Raw genomic sequence first — 22,802 nt, 5'->3', positions numbered from 1 at the left:
GTCTGAACACAAGCTCGTCATCTTTTGCGTCTATGACTTCATTAGGGACAGGGTGTCTAGAGCTGGGATGCAGCTTTCTCTGGAGGTATCTGCCCCTTCTTGTTGACTGAGCAGGCTTGGCTGTCTTTGAAATGTGGGGATGATAGAAGTAGGGAATAGGAGTCCTTGCAGCTTTTTTTGTGTCTTTGTCCCCCATGTCAGTCAGAATAAATGGTTGTAGTTTCAGGTCATGAGTTTTTGAGGCTGGGATCCATCTCTTCCCACTGTACAACATGGCAGGCTCTCCTTTTCTTGGTTGGAACCCAGTAAAGGTCTTGTAGTGAAGATTGCCACTATGCGTGCAGTTAAATGCACATTTCATACTGCTCTTCCTAATGTTGGCTGTTGTCCTGTTATCTCTGCTATGTTACCCGTTAGGCTGTGAAGCAAATTCTGTCCCTTAACTCTGGCCTGGGGACATGGCCTGTTCTCAGGTCAGTGGCAGTTGAACAATCTGGACAGATTGGTTTCCCCAGGGTTAACTGGCTTTGCTGGATCCTGCTTTGCTCAAATCCTGTCTGAGCTCTTGCCCTGTGGAGCAGGAGGGTTGGGGCCTCTTGTCTGAACAGGGTGAATTGTTGTCTGCGCAGTGACTGCAAGAGCCTCCCTGCCTGTTTCTGTAGCTCTGACAGGGCAGGGGTCCTGCCCTTGTGCTAGGGCACCCTTTCTGTGGTTCCCAAGGGGCCCCGTCTGAAAAGCAGCATTGCTTCCAGCAGCTCCCAGTGAAGGGCCCCCGTGGAGGTCTTTGGTCTGCCTTGCTATAGGCTGGGTAATGGGACTGTAGCCAAAAATGATGTCACTGCACATTAAGGGTTCTATTGTCCTCCTACTCCTTCCCTCCCAAAAACAAAACAAAAAAAAAAGTCATTGTAAGCCAGATGCTGTGTGAAAAGACTCATTCTACTTAAAGGGAATACATGGAGAGTGTGTAAAAGGCATTTTGCGCTCAAGAATATCATGACAGAACTTTTTGCTGCTTTTTCACCAAAGGGAAGATGCTGTAGTGTCTCTTAATTGATGCCCTGAATGACAGAGCAATTAAACAGTACTTTTATATTACTTTTTTTTTTGTCCAAGAAGAATGGAATGGTCCTAATATTGTGGTAATTTGCATCTAATTTGGGATAGCCTATTGAAATAGAAAATTAGGCAATAAGGGTGGTCTTTTTGGCAGATCCTCCCATGTGTTGGCAAGATTATTTTGTTTAGAGGAATTCAGTTTTTGGAGAGGGTGGATCTCTTGCTACAACTTGAAGTGAGACTGGGTGGTACACTACTGATTTATTTTAAGAGTTTATTCTAACATAATCCTCCCTTGGTGTTCACTATAGGAAGAATTTAAACTTTTTTGATTGATGAATATTGCATCCATTTATATGGATGCCATTGTAATGAAGCAGCAGTCATATGCCTCATTAAAGAAGGTGTTGCCACCTTCAGCAGCATTGAGGAGGTACAGGTTTGACTAGTTGGAAATGAAACTGTGAAATGTGATGAGTCAAACATACTTAAAGGAAAGAGATTGGTGTGAAGCCAAGGCTGCAGACCACAAATACTTTGAGGCAGGTACACACAGCCTTTGGAGCAGTGACATAGGAAAGTCATAGCAAGTATTGCTTACTTGCCTCTTAAAGCTGACCTCTCCCTACCCTGTCCTGGGTTTTCTGGAAAACAAGCATATGCTGCCCTTGATTTTAAGCATTGCCAACTAGAAGCAAGTTTTCAACCCAGTATTTTATCTGCACTTCATGTCCCAAGCCTCTGCCATTGTCTGATCTTCCAAGTAGGAGCTGACAGGTGTTTTCCCAAAGCTGAAGGGAAAATCTCTTGACATTAGCTTTTCTATAGAGGAAACTAGGAGGTGTTTTTTTGGTTTTCTTTTCCCTTTTCTCTATTACTTTTTTGTCTGATGGCAACTCTTTCCTTTCAGTCATTTTTGTGCCTTTATAGACTTAATTCTCTTTTTTGTGTTTTGTTGTTGTGTTTCAGCTTTTGTCATTGTTCTTGGAGACTTGTGTTGTTGATGTGGGGGGTTTTTGGTGGGGTTTTTTTGTTGTTTATTTCTTGTTTGGGTTTTTTTCAACATGTTGTCACTGTTTTTGCCAAACTGCTCTTTTTACTTTCTTTCCAACCAACCTAACAAAACCTGGCCCACAGCTTTATCTTATCAAAGCATGGGGTGGGAGGAAGCATCAGTAGGACTGGGAACCATTATCCCCATGTTTCCCAGGTGTTGTGAGCAGAGACATTCCTATATTTCCTTGCCTCAGAACAGGTAGGAATAACAATCAGCATTGCTCTTTATGAGCAGGAATATGCATTTTCCTTTCATTACCATTCCTTTTTGTTTTGTTGGTGGAGTAAACTTGCTAGGAGGATGTTCTTTATCTGGAGGTGGATCGTATTTCCCGGTTGTCATTCCTTGACATGGTGTGGGACCCATGATGGCCTCTGTGTAAGTCACCCAAACTGGGATTGGTAGGTTTGAATGCAAACTCACTCTCCTGGGCTGCAAGCAGGATGGTGCTGGGTCTGCCTGAGCGGAGCTGGAGCGGATGCAGCCCTATCACCCATCTGCCAGACAAGCCTTTTTTGGAGCATTCGATCCCAAAGGCAGGAGGTGGCTCAGGAGCCCACAGGTGCATGAATTGCCCAATTTTTTTATCTCTTTCCTGGCTCACCTCCTAGTGATGCAAAACCTGTGGTGCGTGTGGGAGGTGAAGAAACGAATGTGAGAGCAGTAAGATTAGCCACCTCTCAGGTGATCTTACCAAAGTGTGGGTTTGGGGTTTTTTTCTTTTAAATACAGAAGAGTCTTCCCAGCGCTGCTTTCTTAGGACATGCCTTCGTGGATGTGTGCAGGCAGACCTGTGCTTGCCCTGCCTGCACTCAAGCTGCTTGGCTCTCACCCAGAGCCAGTCTTGGAAGCCACGTAGCTACATTGACACTAGGCAGTATCCAGGTTGACAGCTCTGTCTCTGAGAAGGGCTTGGAACTCTGCTCCTGTACTTCATAAGGCTTTTGAACAGGAGATGTTTTCCATCCAACCAGCTTGCAGCATAGAGGAAACATGGGGACAAATCTTTTGAAAATGCTCTGGGTTTTTTTTCTCTTTGCCATTTATATTTGTCCAAGCCTTTAGAGAAACCATATGATTTCAGCTATCAGCATTGAAATTACAAACTTTGAGCTTCTGTTCTTTATGGGAGGGGGATACACTGTCTTTGTGTCAGGAAAATGATCTCTAGATCCACTGGAATCCCTTTGCCTACTGTATTTTGAGCATAACATTGAAACTATTTAGCCAAGGCCAAGAAAAGCGGCTGCATTCCCTGGAAAGAAGCTCATTGTAGTTTAACCTGTCTCTGGTTGTTGTGTTGTGGGCTCCAAACTCTGTATTCTGTACAAACACAGTCATCCAAGATCAAAAACATCCTGACAGTTTTAAGTTGAATATAACATAGACTGAATATAACGTAGCCTGGAATGTTGCCTGTGAAGACTGACTGAAGAGTTGGGGTTGTACAGCCTGAAGAAGAGATGGCTCTGGAGAGACCTTAGAACATCTTCCAGTACCAAAAGGAGGCCTAAAAGAATGCTGGAGGGGCACTTTTTTACAGGGGCTTACAGTGATACAGAGCAAGGGTGAATGGCTTCAAACTGACAGATTCCAATTAGGTATTAGGAAATTCTTCACTGTGAGGGGTGCTAAGGGTGCACGGTAACAGGCTGCCCAGAGAAGCTGTGGATGCCTCGTTCCTGGAAGTGCTTAAGGCCAGGTTGGTTGGGATTTTGAGCCTTCTGGTCTGGTGAAATGTGTCCCTGCCCATAACATGAGGGGCTGGACTTGATGATCTTTAAGGTCCCTTCCAACCCAAACTGTTCTGTGGTTAAAATGAGGGGCTTCTGTGTACTAGTGTGAGGTAAGAGCTAAGGTTTTTATCTGAATTCTCAATAGAGAAAGAAATATCCAGTGGACTTGGATTGTTGAGTAATGTCTTAATCCTTTGGACACAGAAATATAAAGGATCATAAATAGGAGGAGATAATACCATTTACCTGCCTTCTCTTGAAACAAAATAAATGTGGAGCAAGGTGATCAGCCTGTAAAAGTCCCAAGCCTATATGTGTAGGTCCTTATCCAGAAGGATGTACAGGACTTTGCAGGATAGTGTGAGCCTGCCTGTGTTTGCTCTGACTGGTCAGAGTTCATGGTGTGCTAACACAAGTTGCTCCCCATTGCCTGTGGCAGCCCCGGCTGCCATGGGTGAGAACCTACACTGCTGCTTTCCAGCTGGGCAGATGAGCCTGCGCAAGATGACATTTCATCTAAAGCTGCTACATATGTAGCCTTTGGACTCATCAGAATTGCTAGTGCTTTTTGTGTGACAGAAGAGTAGGGCGTCCAAGATAAACTGAGGAGAAGAGATCTGGGTATGCAAGCCTTCATTTAAAAAAGGCATCTTTCATCTCGCTGACAGAGAGGTTCCTGCAGCGCTTTGATTGCCCTTTAATTATGTCTGTTTTTCCTGGTTTGTTTGAAAGGCAGATCTTGTTAAAAAAAGGTGCTGTGTGGAAAGAACTTGGCTGTCTCTGCTGCCCTTCCTTGAGGGCACACAGCAGAGCTGTCGGATTAATTTTTTTGTCTGCATTATTAAAATGGAAGATTGTTTCTTGTGGATTTGAATGTAGGCACGGTGTGTTCCTCCCACCTTAGGTGAGGAGGGGCATGAGGGGTCGGATGGTTAAAGCAGACAGAGAAGTCATGAGGTCTGACTTCTTCCCACGCTAACTTCCAGCATGATCCCAGAGGAGGTGCTTTAATCCTTCTGCCTTCACTCTTTTGTTGTGTGCAGCTGGGCTGCCCCAAAGGCTGCAGGAAACCCAGCATGGTGCTGGGGATAGGAGGCTCTAGAGTGTTGGGGTGAATGCCAGGTGTGGGAGGTTAGCAGCTTGTAGCAGCTCACAGGTTTCATGCTGTTTGATTTTATCTGATATACCACCATTGTGAAGCTATTTGCCTCAGTAAGTATCTCAGCTTTTTTTAAAAGGAGTTAGAAAAAAATGGAAAAAATTAAGGGAAAAAAAAAGGGAATAAAGCCTGCCTTGGGTTAGAGAGAAAAGCCTGGCTGTGTGATAGCCTAGATATATGTAGTCAAATATAGACTAGAGGCTCAACTGCCAAGCAAGCAAAAGAACTCGAGAACAGGTTTCTAATCCCTTTACAAATCTCAGTTTTAAAGGAAATCTGCGTAACTTTTGAGGGCTTGACTCGTGTGTAAGTGCCCAGGCTTGACAGTGCTCTATTTTTAAGTACTGTCTCTATGTTGAATCTTGGGAGGTGAGATGAAAATGTTTTTTTTTTTTAAAGTAACAACAAATCTTAATATAGCTGAGAATGCGGAACTGCCCTTAGAAAAATAGGTTGGACATGAAAAGGAATCTTGCTCAGCAGGCTGAAGACGCAGAGCAACTTCTGCGGTTACGTTTTTCTTTCTTCTGGCAATTTTGGGGTGGGGATATAGCTGATGCAGTCACTTGGTCTTATATTTCATTTCTAATGTAAGTCAAATATTCCTGTACACTAAGAACCTGGCTGAAACTGTCTTAGCCCAAACTGGAAAAGCTGTTTGCTAAAATTTTGTTTTGTGAAGCTTGAGGCAACCTGAAGTTGCTCAAAAATAGGAGTTACAGGGTGGGCAGGTAGAAGTAGATGCTCCTTTTGAGCTGAAATGGTTTAATACAAACAGGAGAAGACAGGCTAGCTCTCTGTTGCTTCAGAGATGTGATTAGGTTTTAGTTGTCATCTCCTGCCTGGAGTCCTGAAGATTTAAATGGCATGAAAATGAAGTCAGCTGCTTAAAGCCAAAGCTAATCAAATGAGGAGACTCTAAAGTAGGAGGATAATCTTTGACATCTGACAGGCAGTCCTAAATTCCCATGGGATACCTCTGTAGCTCTGCTGTAATAACATGTGTCTGTTGTGTTGAGACCAACTCTTCTACCTTCAGCCGAGTGGGCTTTGTGTGGCTGGTAAGCCATAAAAACTGAAAACATGAACTTGAAGTCTCTGAAGAGAAATTACACCATGTGCTAGAGAACTGCTGACTGATGCTGCTCACTGAATCTTTTGGTGTCCAGTGGTGTGAAACTCATTTGAGGAATTTCACAGAAATTTTGAGACAGTGGTGACCTGTTGATGTGGCTGCTTGGGCAAGTTTTTCTTAAAGATTGTAGTCATTTTTTCATACAGAAATGGGTTGAGTGAATATTCACTATAGGTAAATTTAAAATTAAAATTTAAAATGTAAAAATATGCAAACACCAGAGTTGAGGGTCTTTTAAAAAACAAAACCCCTGCTCAGGGAGTGCAATTATTCAGGGTGTGCATGCATGTGATTACCAAACTCCCAAGCTGGTGAGAGCAGCTCTTCAAACTCCTTGAAGCTTTCCCCCAGGCTGTAGCAGCACTGCAGGCAAAATATCCTTTTAAAGGCAAAGGTAGCAAGAAGGGGAAGCAGGGTGGATAAAAGTGGGCAAAGCCATTCTTGGGGTTAGTCTGGGGAAGACTGCAAACAGCTTCTTTTAAAATAATTTTCCTGACTGTGATTTGTGATATATTTAATACTTTCACAAAAAGTTGTCTTGGAACAACGTGGGTTTGGGATGCAGGGGTACAGGCTGGAGGGTGAGCAGGCATTGAGCACCAATTCCCCTGGCATCCTGCACATGCTGCTGGCTTCAGTCCCCACAGAGGCAGCAGTGTGGGTCAGGGGCTGGGGCTCTGCTGACGTGCTGTGCTGGCCTGGGTTGGGTGGTGTTTCATTCATTCTGTATCCCTTGGCACAGCAGGCCTTGGTGGGGACATGGAAATTGGGATCTCTGGGATAGTGTGTGCCCAGGAGGGATAGGGGGGCTGCTTGCTGAGCAACTGCGCTGCCCTCTCAGGGCACAGGGGCTGCAGGAAGCAGCATGTGAATCCCCAATGTTCAGACAGGTTATTGCAAGAGAAATCCCTCACCTGCACTATTTTTCCTCCCCGCCCCAGCTTTTTATACAGCTGTATTATACATGACAGGGAAAAATCAGTGGTTATAAACTATCACCGAGTCAGGGTCTTACATTTCCATCTCCCATCATCGTTAAAACTGGTAAAGGACGTTGCAGAGCCTGTGGAAAGGGGACGTTGATAAGCAGCCCTTAGCAAAGCCAAAGCCTGTAGCTTTCCCAAGCCTGTGTGAGCCTCTGCAGCTCCGGGAGGTGGCACCAGCTCGCTGCTCTAGTGGCGCTGGTGGAAGCACCACCTAAGTGAGCCATCGGGGGCTGGCATGGTCCTCCTGCAAAATCTCTGGGAAGGTGCTTCTGGCTCCCAAGGCTTTGATTATTTTTTAAAGCAGTGAATTCCCAGCCTTTATTCTTCAGGCAGAGAGGAGAGAAGCCGTTGCAGGTCTTGGTGGCTTGTAAATTCCTGGTAATTAATCCTTACAGCTTCTGAGATGTGCCAGTAATAGGCATTGTGTCTGCAGAAAAGCCTGGCACACTGCAAGCCCATTATCTAGATACAAAGTACTCTGGTCTATCTGCTCATATCCACTTAAGGATATTTCTTTATTCTGTTAAGCAGCATTGGACTTGTTCTCTGGTTGTGTGTGATTTGTGTTTTTGAGAGGGTTTTTTTGTTGTTTTTTCAAGCAGTTATGAAAATGAAATTAGATATGTTCCAACGTGCAATTAATTTTCCCTGTAATTAATTTTTCGTAAGAATAATGGAAATGTTTCTCTTACCCTTTCCAGCTGAATGTTAACAAGGTATTGAAGGTCCTACTAAGGAATATTCAAAGGTAGTGTTCAGCTCAGTGTAAAGCCCAGAAACCTTCTTTGGAATAATGGTGTTATTTCTGTGTTTAAAGATTACATATTGCCTAATATTTTTTAAAAAGCTTTTAATAGCCTTTAGAAAAAAAACCTCAACCAAATATTTTCAAGCATAAACTCTGCTCATGTCAAACTCATGGAAAGATTTAACTTAGCCAGAGTAACGTGAATTTTTTGGAACATGGTTGTGTTCTTACCAAGACGCTGATAAACGCCGAGCAGTGAGGATTGATTGTAGGAACATCCCTTTTGCTAAAAGTTTGATGGTGACATTTGAGAGTTCTTGGGTGGAAAGATGGGTGGAGTCTTCCTAAAGTTTGGAGGGTCTCTTGAAATCTGTTTTGGACAAAGTGGCTTTGTCTCTTCCAGTGGCTTTTGTAAAGACTTAAGAATGTTATATTGCTTCTTGGGGATTTTACCTGGTGTCTCAGAAGAAAGAAGGTGCTGCTTGTAGAGGCAAGGACCAGCATTTGGGCCTCAGCATTCCCCAAGTATCCCTTGCTCAGTGGTCAGCCAGGAGTCTGTGTGTCACTACTGACAGCTGCTGCTTTCCTCTTCTGCAGGTTTTCATTTCTGTCAACTGCCTCAGCACAGATTTTTCCTCTCAGAAGGGAGTTAAAGGCCTGCCCCTGAATCTTCAGATTGACACTTACAGCTACAATAACAGGAGTAACAAACCTGTCCACAGAGCCTACTGCCAAATTAAAGTCTTCTGTGACAAGGTAAGGTTGAATCAATGTGCCAGTGACTGTTTTGGAAAGGCTGCTCCACAGCTTAGCAGCTTTTTTTTTTTTTTTTTTTTTTTTTCCTAATTGTGTCATGTGCTATTTTGACTCACTGAAAAGTCCTGTCTGTGTTTAAAATATTTCAACCCCTTCTACTTGGCTCATACATGTTATGATGACCTCAATTAAATTTGCTGCTCTCAAAATGCTGGAGTGCTGTGTTGCTGAGCATTGACTTTAGAGAAAGGTCAGTCAGTGCCATACTGACACTGGGAAGAGCCTTCAGCAGGAGAAATCATTGCCATTGACTGGAGCAAGTGCAGGCTTGTCTTTTTGCCCAAGTTCTGTTGTGTGGATCCTTGTAAATTTTTTCACATTTTCAATACTGCATTTGTTACAAAAACCCCCAAACCAATAACTTGCAGAGCTTGTGAACAAAAGATGTACCACTGTGAGATACAGCAGCATAAAAAAGCCCATTTACAAGCTGGATGGGTGCTGTAGTTTGACTGCCCTGCCTAACTAATTTAGCACACAGAATTTATGCCTATCCCAAAGCCAGTATTCAACAGAAGCTGTGAAAGAAACAGCAGAAGCTGAGCTGAAAGTAGCTGTAAAAGCTTAACTGAGTTTACAAAGAAAGGCAGTTTCCCAATTTTCATAACCTGTTCCTGCCTGAGCAGTCCTTTGAAGGTCCAGGGCAAGTAATGTGTAATGTTACTATTTCCAGAGTGACCAAGATTGTTCTAGGCCAGGATAAATGCTTCCTGGACTTCCCCAGTCCTTTTGATTGCTGTGAACCATGTTGACTTCCTATTTTGATTTGGGCCTCTTATTCTTTGCATCCAGACTCCATCTTCATAGGGCAGACTCTTTCAGGTGACAGCTCAAATGCCTCTCGGTGCAGCTGCAGGGCTGAGGCAGGTCTGTAACCCTCCTCTCTGGTCCTGTGCTGGCTTTGCCAGAACACTGTGTGGTCTTGCCTGGTGTTCCCTAGGACAGTGACACAAAGATTCATCTCATGCACCATTGCTTTATCTCCACTTACCTCCCAAAATATACAGTGCCTCTGCACTGTGCCCCTGCTGTAGCATCCCATTAACTCACCCTGCCACATTCTGTTGTCCATCAGTAGGCTTTTAAATGGGTCCCTCTGCATTCCTCACAGCTGGGAGAGCTGCCTGTAGCTGCTCCTGCTGTGATACTTTCTGCAGAGAATTTACAGGGACTTAGCAAAGGCTCTCCAGAGCCATCTTAAAGACTTGCCAGTAAGCCTGAGAGGCTTGGGTCTCATGAGATTTTTCAGGCCTTTATTTTTCCTTCTTTTTCTGTTTTCTTTTTCCTGTTTCAAGATGAGACTGAAGCAACTGTGTCATCTAATGTTTTTTCACCAGAGTAATCTGGGAGTCCTGTGTGCTATCAATCTTTTTTCTCTACAATACAGAGAGAACAGGCTTGATACAGGGTAGGGGGGATCTTTTACTCTAAATTGTCCAATCCATTACTGACACAATGCTAAAATGACTGACAGGCTTGTGCCACTGCTAATAAGACAAATAGGTTAATAAAAAGGCAGGTGTGTAGCCAGCATATAGACTCCAATGGCTTCCTTCAAGCTATGGCAGAAATTTCAGAAAATCTAGTAATATAGTCATGCTAGGGCATTTTTTATTTCCCTTTGGGACTTTGACTTACTCTCCTGATTTATTCCTCCAGATACTTTGCAAATTGTTCCTGAATTGTAAGAGGAGGTGAAAAAAGGAAGGAGAAATGTAAATCAAAATCAGAGCAGGATAATAAAATACAAAACTGAATCCTAAAATACCTTCCTTTCACCCTTCCCTTCTTTTCAGGCTCAACTTCACTCTCTAATTCTCTCCCTTGTCCCCTGCAGCAGTGCAGGGGAATGGGGGCTGTGGTCAGTTCTTCACACATCTCTGATGCTTCTTCCTCCTCAGGGGGAGGACTCCTCACTCTTCCCTGGCTTCAGCGTGGGGTGCCTCTCATGGGAGACAGTTTCCACAAACTTCTCCCACATGAGCCCTTCCTACAGACTACAGTTCTTCACAAACACCTTCAGCATGGGTCCCTTCCATGGGGTGCAGTTCTTCAGGAGCAGGCTGCTCCTGTGTTGGTGCCCCACAGGGCCACGGGTTCTGCCTGCAAACCTGCTTGACGATGGGCTCCTTTCTCCATGGGGCCACAGGTCCTGCCAGAACCCTGCTCCAGCACAGACTTCACACGGAATCACTGCCTCCTTTGGGTGGATCTCTGCTCCCCCATGGACTTCTATGGGCTGCAGGGGCACAGCTCCCTCACCATGGACTGCAGGAGAATCTCTCCAGTGCCTGGCTTCCCCCTCCTGCACTGACCTTGGCATTTGCACAGCTGTTTCTTTCATATATTCTCACTTAGCTCCTGACTGTTGCTGCAGAACATTTTCTTAAATACATAAGCCCAGAGGCACTACCACCATTGCTGATGGGCCTTGGCCATCTTAAGCTGACTGGCATTGGCTCTGTTGGGCATGGGGAAGCTGCTTTTTGGAATAAACATCCCCTCAGAGAATCCATGCCTGCATGCTATCATGTCATACACAAACCCCGTGTGCTCATGGACCTTAATGCTGGCTGCGTGCTTCAGGCTCCTGAAAGAGCATTGGCATTTCAGAAGGAGCACCTGTTTTCTGCCCTGTACTGAGCTGTATGTAATCAACCAGCTGCTTTTGAATGTTTATAGGACCATTGTTACTATAATATCCACCCCTGTTACATCCCTGAATGTGTTTGTCCACATGTGACCACTCTAACCAGTAGAAATTTTGTTACCCATGTTTTCTTCATGGAGGGCTAAGTCTGTAGTGTGGAGGTCTGTTGGAAAAAATGCAAACCAGCAGAAAATTATGAAATTGTGGCTACCAACACAGATGTCTCCTCTATTCCTTTGTCAAGGCTGTACTTGCAGTGCCTGGGATGTTTGGTTTTCATCTACTCCTGTGTGGTTCCAGGACAGTATGGGTATAATGGTGCCATCCTGTAGAATGTTATGGCACAAGCTTCCTTCAGGCTTGGCCCAACAATATTTGGGCTGAGCCCGGATGAGGCTGACCTGTCCCAGAGGAAGAAGACCTCCTCTATTCTGAATGGTACCTCAGCTATGCATCCACATGAGGAGAATTAAATACAGGGTTTCACTGTTTCATTGACTAGAGCTTGTGTTGCCCTCGGGGATCTGCTGTTACTCTGGTAGCCATGGGCAGTGCTGTGGGAAGGCTTTCATAGGATGGTAGGAACAAATGAGTGAGATGCTGTTGGAAGGAAAGAGTGGGTGCAAGGCTGCTGGAGCATTGATGTGAATGGGCAGCAGCACGGGGCTGTTCTTTCAGTTTTGTGATCACAGAACAGTTTGGGTTGCAAAGCACCTTTAAAGGTCATCTAATCTAGATCTCTGCCATGGTCATGGATACATTCCATTAGGCCAGCTTACTCAAAACCCCATCCAGCCTGGCCCTGAACACTTCCAGGCATGGGGCATCCACAGCTTCTCTGGCCAACCTGTTCCAGTGCCTTGCCATCCTCATCAGAAAAAAAACCTTCTCCTTATATCCAGTATAAAACTGTTCTCTTTCAGTTTGAAACTACTGCTCCCTGAGCTCTGCTGGCAGGGCAGAAAAGCCTGTTATGTCTTGATAACTTTTTTTTTCTAATGTGGGTTTTGAGATGTATTTACCTGGGCCTCAGTAGCCTGCATCAAGTTGATTTTCAAGCAGGGAATGGGAGGGCAGAGGTTTTCTCAAAATGTGTGCTCTTAATGAATCAGCATGTTCTCCACAAGGAAGCAGATGCTCTTCTGTAGCAGTGTTTGAGTAGCACAACTTTATTGTTTCCACATGAAAGGTAAAAATCAGATGTGGAATCTGATCTAGTCTTCCTGCTGTCAGGATGAGATGTTGTGACTGCACTGGACACAGAGGGGTTCAGGTCCAGCTGTGCTGAGGTTTAGGTGGGATGTCTTCACTGTAGTGGGCTATATCAGCTTTATTGAGTCAAGAAAAGCTGGCAATGCCTGTGTCTTCATGTATATTTTTTTTCCTCTTTTTTACTGCAGCTGCCTGAAGCTGCTTTTTTTCCCATTCATTGGATGGAAGAAAAGATGATATGTGTTAATGTATCAAATATCTTGGCTAATTTTCCTTTTTATTGCTGGTGCAGATAAGCCCAGTGCTACAGCAGGCATAGGCAGCCTGGGATCTATAGAGCATTGATTTACTGGAAAATGAGGAGGGCTGTTCCCCTTTTCCCATGCACCATTAGGCACAGATTCCCACCCCATGGCCACAGGAGTTTTGACACCTCATTTGCTGTAGCTAATCAAGTGGCCACAGGAGTTTTGGCGCCTCATTTGCTGTAGCTAATCAAGTCTTCCTCCAGTACCATGCAAGGATGTGGGTGTGTTTTGGCAGCTTTGAGGGAGAGGGAATGAGAAATCATGGCTTGGTGTGGCCAGGTAACTTACCTTTTGCCCTGCTTTGCAGGAGGGCATTGGGAGACAGGAAGAACTTGTGTATACCGGTTTTGGTGACCTGGTGGTAGCACAAGGACTGAGTGTTGGGGATCTCCTGTAGGCTTATCACTTCATGCAGCTGGCAATGTGACATCCCTTACTTAACCCACAGTCACATGTGAGGTCTGGACAGAGCTGGAGGAATGAACACTATTCCCGTGCTGCTTTCTTCCTTTTCTTTCTCCATCCTATCTGTTTGCACCTTGCAGAAAACATGGCAATATGACACTGTCCCCTCTGCTGCTTGGTTTGGAAGGTCAGGAACAGTGCAGGCATGAACCCATTTATGGAATCTGTGGATTCCACCATGGTCTGGCCCTGATAAAAAGAGAAGAAATAATCCCTGCTTTAAAGCTGCATGTCTGCAGCTTGAGCTCAGTGGAGGCTGGTGCAACTGCTGCAGGCTCTTTGTGAAATGTGCAGGAGGTATCTTGCACTTGGTGATCCAAATGTGGTGTGACTTAAATGACAATCAAGGGATCTCCTAAACTGGGGGAACCTGCAATTCTTTATTGTTTTAAACCTTTCAACTATACTTTAATCTAATGCTTTATACAATCGTTACAGACGTGGGTATCTTTTGTCACTGTATCTCAGTCTGACTTGAAAGAACAGCAAGTGTTTGCATCTTGGATAAGGTTGTTGGATTTCATTAAATGATAGACTTAAAAGTAAGCAGATCTCAAAGTTGACACACTCTGGCAAACCTGCAGCTCAGGTACTGTGGAACTGACCTCCACAAACATAGATCTGGAAGAATTGGTGTTCCTCCTCTGCAGCTGAAAAAAACCTAAAAAATTAAAAATACCTTCTCTTTCTCTCTCCCTCCCTGTCTTCTTCTTCACTCACCCATTGCTTTCCTTTAATCTTTTTTCTGACAGGGAGCAGAGAGGAAGATCAGGGATGAAGAGCGAAAGCAAAGCAAAAGAAAAGGAAAGTGCACTGATCCCAGCACTCAGTTGAATGCCTGTAAGTAGAACTTATTCTATCAGTATTTTAAATACTGGATTTCATTTTGGCTACAAATAGCTTGTGCAGTAGAACTCTCAAGTTAATTTTTATCCTCTATGGATCAGTGTTTGTTTTAAGCAATTTCTTATGGAACACTCATTGTGTTTTGCAACACACTGGGTCATTTAGGGTTTCATTCTATATAGTTTTTTCTGTCCAAGACAGGGTCCTGCTGTGTATTCAGTCAGGATGGGTTGTAGCAGTTGAAGTGGTGAGGTGAGGGTGGGATTTTTGGGCTAGAGACCCTCCCAGTCCAGGTGGCAGTGAGAATGATCAGTTCCAAATATTTTCAGCTTGATCCTAAACTTAGCTTTGAACTTAAATTAAAAACATGTTTGCAACTCGTCAGCAAGGCCGTGGCAGCCTTGAGGCTGAGCCCCCAGCCTGTCAGCCCTATGCTCACTCTTCTAGAGCAAAGTGGTCCTTAGCAAGTCATTTCAAAGTTTCTGCATATGTGAAGTATGTGGAGACTTCCGTGTCATAGTACCTAAAGGATGAGGAGTTTCTTCCTGCTGAGCATCTTCCTTTAGCTGCTGCAGATGACAGATGCTGTGTTTGGATGGCTGGTTATTCAGCAGCAGAGCTGCTTAGAGGAAGATCTGTGTCCCTGTTCACTGGCACGGGGCAGGCGCGTGCTCTCGCTTGCTGTGCTGCGGACAGCCCGACTGGTTCAGCCCGCGCGCGCCTTCAGCTCGCCGGGCAGGATTTTCCTGACGCAGCAGGTACAGGCTGCTGGAGCAGCTTCAGAAGATAATGCTGAAGGGAACCCATTTGCTCAAGGGAAGTTGTGGAAAGGGCTGGGTTTTTGGTTTCTTTCGAGGCACGTCACAAGAGGCAGGTTTAGCACACTGTTAGCGTTTCAGAAACGCAGCAGCCCCAACGGCTCCCAGAAGATTACTGCCTGCAACCCTTTGCATCCTGGCTGGAAAGGGAAGGCAGGTTCAGTACACATTTCCCAGGATCTTACGATTTGACAAAAGCTGCCTTCCAATGTTAATTTTCCAGGCTTGGGCTTAGCCTGATGGGATCCATATTTTCCTAGAAAGTATGATCTTTGGATTTTAAGTTCTTATGTGGGAAGTTTTTGATTCCTTGAAGCCATAAGCTGTTATACTCACCTCCAGGATCACAAATGCCATGTGTACATGAACTCTTCAACAGCTGAAACAGTTGGTGGCTTTTGGGCATAGTTATTTTTACAGAAATTGAGAAATCTTTTTTAAAAATCCATTTTGCAAGGAGAAAATAGTGTATTTTCTACCGAAGACATGAGAAATGGTTTTGTTTGAAAAACATTTATTTTGTTTGCTGTTGGTTTGACCTCAGATGGATATGTTTCCACTTGGTAAAATAAAATCTTCAGCTGTGATAGTTTGACATGAATGTGTCTGAAATGTGGTTTAAGGCACCTTCTGCCTCACTTTCTCCTCTGAGGTTCCTTGTGTATGAAGTCTGTCCTCTTGGTGGATTGTGTCACATCAGATGGTACATTGTGAGAGCCAAAGGGCTTTGTGGGAGACAGGTCCTGGTGATCCTGGGAGAATGGATTAGGGGTTGGCATCCTGAGGTGACCAGGGTGAACATTGTGAGGAACTAGAATGTGAAACTTGGAAGTGTGGAATCAAAATGTAACTTTAAATATAGCAACTTGCACAAACCAGTGTTTGTACTAGCTCTGTAGTATAGTGCTACTGTGCTGCTGTCTCTTTAAGACACTCCCAATTGGGAACACACAAGTTGTCCCTTTGACTTCTTTGTATCCTCCCTGCATAGGAACACCAGCAAGCTTTTGAGGGACTGGAGAGGGAGAAGGTGGAGCAGGGACTGATTTTTGCCTTCTGTTTGGATGGCTGACTTGGTACATGGAAGACCTCAGTTCCTCTCTTGGACTGATGCCACGTTATTGTCCATCTTCATTGATACCTAAACAAAGTAGAGTCGCTCAGTTGGAAAGGCGGAGAAAGCTTTGACTACTCTGTGAAACAAACCCTCAGGGCCCAGGCCCTCAGCTGAGAGGGAGACAACCAAAGTTCAAACTCCTTTACCACAGGAGCTTTTTGCTTTGACCTGACTGCAGAATACCCTTGTTCAGCAATGTGTGTACCTTTTAGATGATTTAGGGCCCTTCAGTATCCTCTGTCCTGATCTTTGTTTCCGCAGTTTCTGATGTCAAAGTGCCCATGCTTCCCTCACACAAACGTACTGACATCACCATCTTCAAGCCCTTCATGGACCTCGACACTCAGCCTGTCCTGTTCATCCCTGATGTTCACTTTGCAAACCTGCAGCGTGGGGCTCACGTGAGTAAAGCTCATGGCTGTGGGGATGAAGAGGCTCTGAGATGATTTTGCAAAAGGCCTGGGATGCTGTGTGTGTATGTACATATGCATCAGTGCTGTAATCACATACAGGCTGAGTCTCATGCGGGCAAGAAATGTCCCTCCAGGATACATTGGCTGAAGTTAACTGGGGGTGTTTCACCATCAAATAATTTTCCTATCAAGTCCAGCTTCTGTGAACCTGAAAGAATTTTTCCATTGCATGAACTGCCGGGTAGTTTTCTCTTGTGGCATCCCTTGGGATCCTGGTGTGCTGTTGTACAGCTCAGATTCCTCCAGATGCCTGCTGCAGGGTAAAATCTACCCTGTGGAACTGGCATGTGTGTCAGCTGTGTGATCCACTGCCAGAGCGCCCTGCCTCAGTGTTCCTGGAAAGTTCCACCTTACAAGAAACAGGAAGGGAAAAAATTAGCATGCAACCAGGTTTCAAAATCTGGAACTTTGCTGTGCTGGGAGTTCTGCCATGCTCTAACATAATCTAAACCTTACTTTTTAAGAGCATTGCCTGAATTCCTAGCAAAGGATTGAGAATAAACTTGTATCCATAAGGCTGATATTCCTGCATGTTTTTCTACAAAGGCCCTAGAGCTCAGTTTTGTCAGAAGATTCTACACCAGTCCAGGAAGAAAGCTGGTCAGCTTCTTTTTGTTACTGTCTCTCATTTGAGATCCTTTATTACTTTTTATGAAAAAAGGTAAAGAAGATGTCTACTGGCTTTTGGAGCCAAAGTGTCATTTGATTTAGCATTGAAAGGTTATAAGAGAAAATTAGTTTTAGTTCTGTATGAAATATTCACAAAAGCTCCCCTTTGTTTTTAAAGGTCCTTCCTGTTGCTTCAGAAGAACTAGAGGGTGAAAGGTAAGACCTGCCCTTTAACCTCCTGACACCTTGCCCTCAGACAGAGGGATAAGTCCCTGTAATTGTACCACTGCTAACTTTTTGTCCTGTCAATGACAGCTCCAACCTGAAGAGAGGAGCTTATATTGGTGAAGAGGACTTTATTGCTACTCCAAATAAGATGGCCAGAGTAGAAGAGCCAAAAAGAGGTATTTTCTTCTCTCAGAAACTGAATTTTTGGAGTATTTGTACATCAAGATAGAGGCATCTGAGATTAAAGAATTTTTTAAATTCATATTGATGTATACTTCAGACTGATTTTTCTGGCTTTGAGTAATGACAGTTCTTGTAGCAAGCTATGGTTCAGCTCTGCAAATATTTTATATTGTGAGAATGTCTGGGTGTTTCTGCTAACTCAGACAGTAATGGGCTCTGAACCTCTAAGGCAAGAGGTGATGAGAGCTGCTCACCAAGATGAGGTGAGCAGCTTACCAGTATCCCTAATGGACTGGGGCAGAGAATTCATCATGTAATCTGCTACAAAATACTTAGGAAATCTCCTCCAGGACTTCAAGCAGTGAACACCAGGAACTGGTTCTGAGTGTTAAACTGTTGCATCTTTCATGGTGTCAGGAAATGGCATGTTCACCTCTTAAAGCCAAGCTAAGAGAATATTCAGCTGATTTTTAACTGAGTTTCAGTCTTTGCAATTTCATGTTGCTGTGGTGTTGTGGAAAGAGATGAGAGGTCCCTTTGGGGTATTGGAGGTGGTGTTCCTGATTGATCATAGTTGTGTTTGGAAGGACCACAAAAAAGCTTCAAGTATTAAACATATGAAGAAGCAAATGCTAAGTCTAGCAAGTCTGACCATAATGGGGCTGTACTTCTGCAGTCTGGATAAACTAGTAAGGAAGGATGAATTTTATAGAAGGGAATCAGACTTTTTGTTTTTTCATGTTGCTGTATGCCATAAAACAAGCCCTATGAGGTTCTCTCTCCTTTGGCTGACTCTCATCTGACCTGTGCTGTAACTGAGACTGTGTGTCCTGTCTTCCTTTTTCAAATCTACAGTCCTGCCTTTTTAAAGCTGCCTTTAACAGGCAAATTGGGAAATGCATCAAGGTGCTGTGCTGTCCTGAGTTCACCTTGTTCCATTAGAAATGCCAGTAATTGTTCCATGTTGCAGGTGTGTCAGAGCTGTGCCTGATGAACCCTTGCAAACAATCCAGGCTGCAATACCTGGTCATTAGAAGATGGATTAAAGACAGCAAAGCTGTTAAAGTCCAAGCTTTCTTGCTCTCCTGGCTAATTCCTCAGCCTTAATGCAGTTTTTAATGAGGCTGATGTTACGTGCAATGAGTCTGTGCTAGCTTGAGAACGCTAGGGATGCTCCCCTAATTGGGGTTCCTGCTCTTTCATTCCCCTCCTAGAGGAGACCAAGCCTGCACTGTATGTCAGCTCTGGTGGTAAGAGTGTTACTGAAACACAGCAAGGGGCAGGAAGAAAGATGAGACAGCGTAGGAAGAGCACAGAACTGTACAAATAAATTATTTAAAAATTAGGAGCTGGCCAGGATGGCTTCACCTGCTGTGATAGCATCTGTCAAATCATTTGATTGTGGAAAGTCTTATGGCAAATGACTAAGATATGGAGGAACCCAAGAATCTCAAAGATTTGTGCTTTGTGTTCCTCCTTTATTTGGTTCAAATATGGCCTTTCTTCTAATAATAGAGAGAATAAAGAAAATACAGAGGTATTTTGACAATAAAGATGCTTGAGCATATAGTGGCTTTATGTGCAAGAAGTTAAGTTTTGAGCTAACCTAGCAGCGTGTGTTTGTGCTACAGTGTTAAATGTATACTGAATATATGCATGTCTATTTCTTCACAAGGTCCTCAGTGCATGTCCCCCTGTGCTTAGCCACTGTGGGATACAGATTTTTCCTGAGGAGCAATTGCACAGTTAATTCCTCTCCAAATTGCTTTCCAGTGTTGCTGTATGTCCGAAAAGAGTCAGAGGAAGTCTTTGATGCACTGATGTTGAAGACACCATCTCTGAAAGGCCTCATGGAAGCTGTAAGTAATGAGGTTATTTTGTAGTCCTTGAGAAGAAGCCCTGGCTACCCAGTCCTGACACACTGGCCAGTCACAGGAGTCAGACTTGCAGTCACAGCTTGCCTCCACACATTTCTGCCCTTCTGGATAAGAAGAATAAGGAAGATTTGCTTTCAATAATATGGAAATTAATGCAAATAATTCTTTAATTTATTGTTAAGGGAATTCAGGAAGCTTTTTTTTTAAGTACCTTACCCCACATCTGTGGGGTCTGGGTGTAAGAAGCCTTCCTGAAGATCCAGGTCTGTCAAACTTGATGATTGGATGTTCTTCTTGCCCGAGAGGGTACTTTTTCTAGGAGATGGAGTGATTTTCAGAATGTATCCAGTGGCTTGGGTTTGTTTCAGCCTTTCAAAACCATGTTTGGGGCCCTCCACTGCCCTTTCACAAGCTGGTGATGCAGAACTGCAAGTCCCAGCTTCTGTGTGCTGCTGAACACTTACATATCTGTGCACACATGTGTGAAATTGCTCTCTGCTGCTTGACTTCCAAAATAGCCTTCCACTATCCCTGCTGCTGCAGAGCAAGGGAAGTACAGAGCTTAAGTCCAAGGAATGGTGTAATATTTGGCATGAGCTCAGAACTGGCACTTGTCTCTTTCTGTTACTAATGCCTCTGCTCAGGGAATGAGGGCTTTGGGGATGTACAGGCAGGTCTGGCCATTAACTTTTGGTTGTAGAGATAGTTCTGTAACCAGAATCTTTATCTCATCCTGGCTGTGAGGCTTTGCCAGCTGAAGGATGGGGCCTCATGGAGAGAGGGATTGAAGGATGTGAAGACCTCCCTTACCCCATGGTCGTGAAGTGAAGCTGCACCTCTGTTGTTTCATTCAGATTTCTTAAAGCAAGGAACACATTCAGATTTCTTAAAGCAAGTGCTCACAGCTGTAGCTTGGGAGAAACTCCCTGTAGATTTGCATGTCAGACCAGTGTCTTGGTTTGGTACTTACTGGTGGTGTGATAGAGCAGTTTGCCAGAGTAACCAGGCTTAAGTTATTGACCTCACGACTTTCTGGAGGTTGTGCGGTGAAGCGCCATGGGCAGCGGCTGTGGCTCTACACTGATGCCACCCTGCTGGGGAAGGAGAATGTTTTTGATCATCTCATGCCCTTAGCAGCAGAGGTGCTCTCTCTGTTGCTATTTTCTTTTTTCAGCCACTGTCATGACTAGTTTTCACTTGATCCCTCTGACACCAAATTTAAAAATGGTTTTCAGTATGCTAAGAGAACACAGAGCCAAGAGAGAATGAGAGTCAGGGTGCAGAGTGGGCTTTAAGTGGGTGGGCTTTTCAGAGTAGGGGCAGGAGGCTACTGTATGAGAAGTATTCAGATTCAAACATGATTAAATTTTTTGTACAGAAGTTAGCTAAATGCAGAGAAGGAGTTCTGATCTGTAGATTTACACTATAGTTTGGGATTTAGTGTTGCCTTTATAGGGCAGGCAGTTGTCCTCATTTGCAGGCTTTTTGTTGTGGTTGTTCCTTTCTGTAAAATAGGAAGCAAAAGACAATGACAGCAGTCTCCTTGCTTCACCAATCATTGCTTTCTTTTGTTCTAGATATCTGACAAGTATGATGTTCCTTTTGATAAAATAGGAAAAATCTTCAAAAAATGTAAAAAAGGGTGAGTATGTACTTGTGCAGTAACTGCCTAAGAAATGAACACCTTTTTCAAGCCTGCAGGCAGATCTGCTGTATAATTCCTCCATGCACTGCAGATATGTGAATGCCATTTGCTGTTGTGTGTGTGTGTGTACTCAAGTACACACACATTTCAGCATCATCCACAGAGCTGAAGACTATAGGAAGTCCCTATAGAAATATGTAGTCTGGCTTCCTGGGTAAATACAAGTCACTGAACCTCTCTGAGCTAATTGTTATTTGAACCAGGGTTGATCATGTCAGAGGAAGAAGAGTTCAGTTTGTTAAAAGACTCCCAATGATGAAGAACCTCCTTCAACCCATGTTAAATTGTTCCAGTGGTGACTGGGCTTACTATATCTGCATTTGGCTACAATTACTGAACCCTGGTTGTATTTTTGTGGGCTAAATTGAAGAGAACTTAGTTGTGAAGTGTCTGTTTCTCCTGGAGGCCATACTTAATCTTTTTATTTTGTAGCATAAGTAATTGAGTTTCTGAACATTGTCTGCTTTTGTTTTAATTTCTCAGTAATTTTCTTGGGTTGTCTGTAAGTGGTTGTCAGTTTGGTGTCTCAGCCCCTTCTCCTTCTAGCCAGAAAATTACACCCTTCCAGGGTTGTGCTTTCATAGCAGAATTACCCCACCAGAACAGCTGCAAAAAGCTTAAAATCTGTGATCTCTAAACCACTGCTAAGCAGAGCTTTGTGTGCACACAAACACACAGGTATTGACCTTTCTGGCAAAAGAAAGAAGTGGCCAAGCATGGGTGGTTTCCTCCCTGCAAGCTGTGTAGGGTTTTGTGCTGATAGTTTATAACTGACAAGCAAACCCATTCAGAACCCCAGGTGCCTGCAGCTTCAGAAGGATTCTGCTGGTTCCAAGATCTCTCTCCCTCCCTGGTCCAGGAGCCAGATTTAATCCTTCCATTCAGATCCTGAGAAGTGTGGCTGCCAGCCTTGATGGCAGGGTTGGGTCAGAACAGCCGGATCTGCTGTGGGAAGCAATGAGTCAGAGAGAGATGAGCAGGAGCTTGTGTTACCCTTGGATAGTCCAGGCTTTTTTAGGTTTGAGAGTGCCTTTGGCATTTAGAACTGTAAACTACCTGATGTGTTTTTTTTTTCCAGAATTCTGGTCAACATGGATGATAACATTGTGAAACACTATTCTAATGAAGATACCTTCCAGCTGCAGATTGAAGAGGTTGGAGGATCTTACAAGCTGACTTTGACTGAGATCTAAGATCACAGATCACTGTGGATTTTAAACAAAGGTCTCAAGTGAACATTTTCCCATAATTCAGTATGTTGGGCAAAACACTAATCACCTCCAGAAGAAAGCCAGGTGTTTGACTTGTTCTGGAGAGCAGAGCAGTGGTTTTGCTTAATACATTTGTGTGTGTTCCTGCTCATGGTCTTATTTGCACTTGAAATGGGCAAGCAAAGATTGGCTATTAAGTGGAGAGCATGTATATATTTTTACTAGTGTATAAACCACTAGTAGCTATGGGAGGGGAAATCTCCTGTAAGGTGGCCTTTTAGACTGGTGATGTCTTATTTATCTTTTTAGTAACCATGTTTGAGCCTGTTATCAGCTAATACCATTTTACTGGACTGTTTTCTGCTAGGGAGAGCTGCAAAACTACTGATTGATATTAGTAGGAG

General features: G+C 44.0%; 1 protein-coding gene across 3 annotated transcripts in view; it reads left to right on the top strand.

Annotated features, from left to right (window-relative positions):
• Positions 1–22,380, top strand: part of GRHL1 (grainyhead like transcription factor 1) — a gene marked incomplete at both ends in the record, with an annotated part of 38,232 nt that extends 15,852 nt beyond the window's left edge. For all 3 annotated transcript variants that reach the window (XM_084202743.1, XM_084202742.1, XM_084202741.1), the window contains 8 exons: positions 8,478–8,636; positions 14,084–14,171; positions 16,374–16,513; positions 17,373–17,410; positions 17,510–17,598; positions 19,379–19,464; positions 21,060–21,124; positions 22,266–22,380. In XM_084202743.1, coding sequence (XP_084058869.1) covers positions 8,478–8,636; positions 14,084–14,171; positions 16,374–16,513; positions 17,373–17,410; positions 17,510–17,598; positions 19,379–19,464; positions 21,060–21,124; positions 22,266–22,380 — 780 coding nt within the window. The remainder of the gene's footprint in view (positions 1–8,477; positions 8,637–14,083; positions 14,172–16,373; positions 16,514–17,372; positions 17,411–17,509; positions 17,599–19,378; positions 19,465–21,059; positions 21,125–22,265) is intronic.
• Between the last annotated feature and the right edge of the window lie 422 nt (positions 22,381–22,802).

The sequence above is a fragment of the Fringilla coelebs genome (assembly GCF_963513975.1).
Source record: "Fringilla coelebs genome assembly, chromosome: 3".
Lineage (NCBI taxonomy): Eukaryota > Metazoa > Chordata > Aves > Passeriformes > Fringillidae > Fringilla > Fringilla coelebs.
The sequence above is the reverse complement of the archived record's forward strand: the minus strand, read 5'-3'. Positions and strand labels throughout refer to the sequence as shown.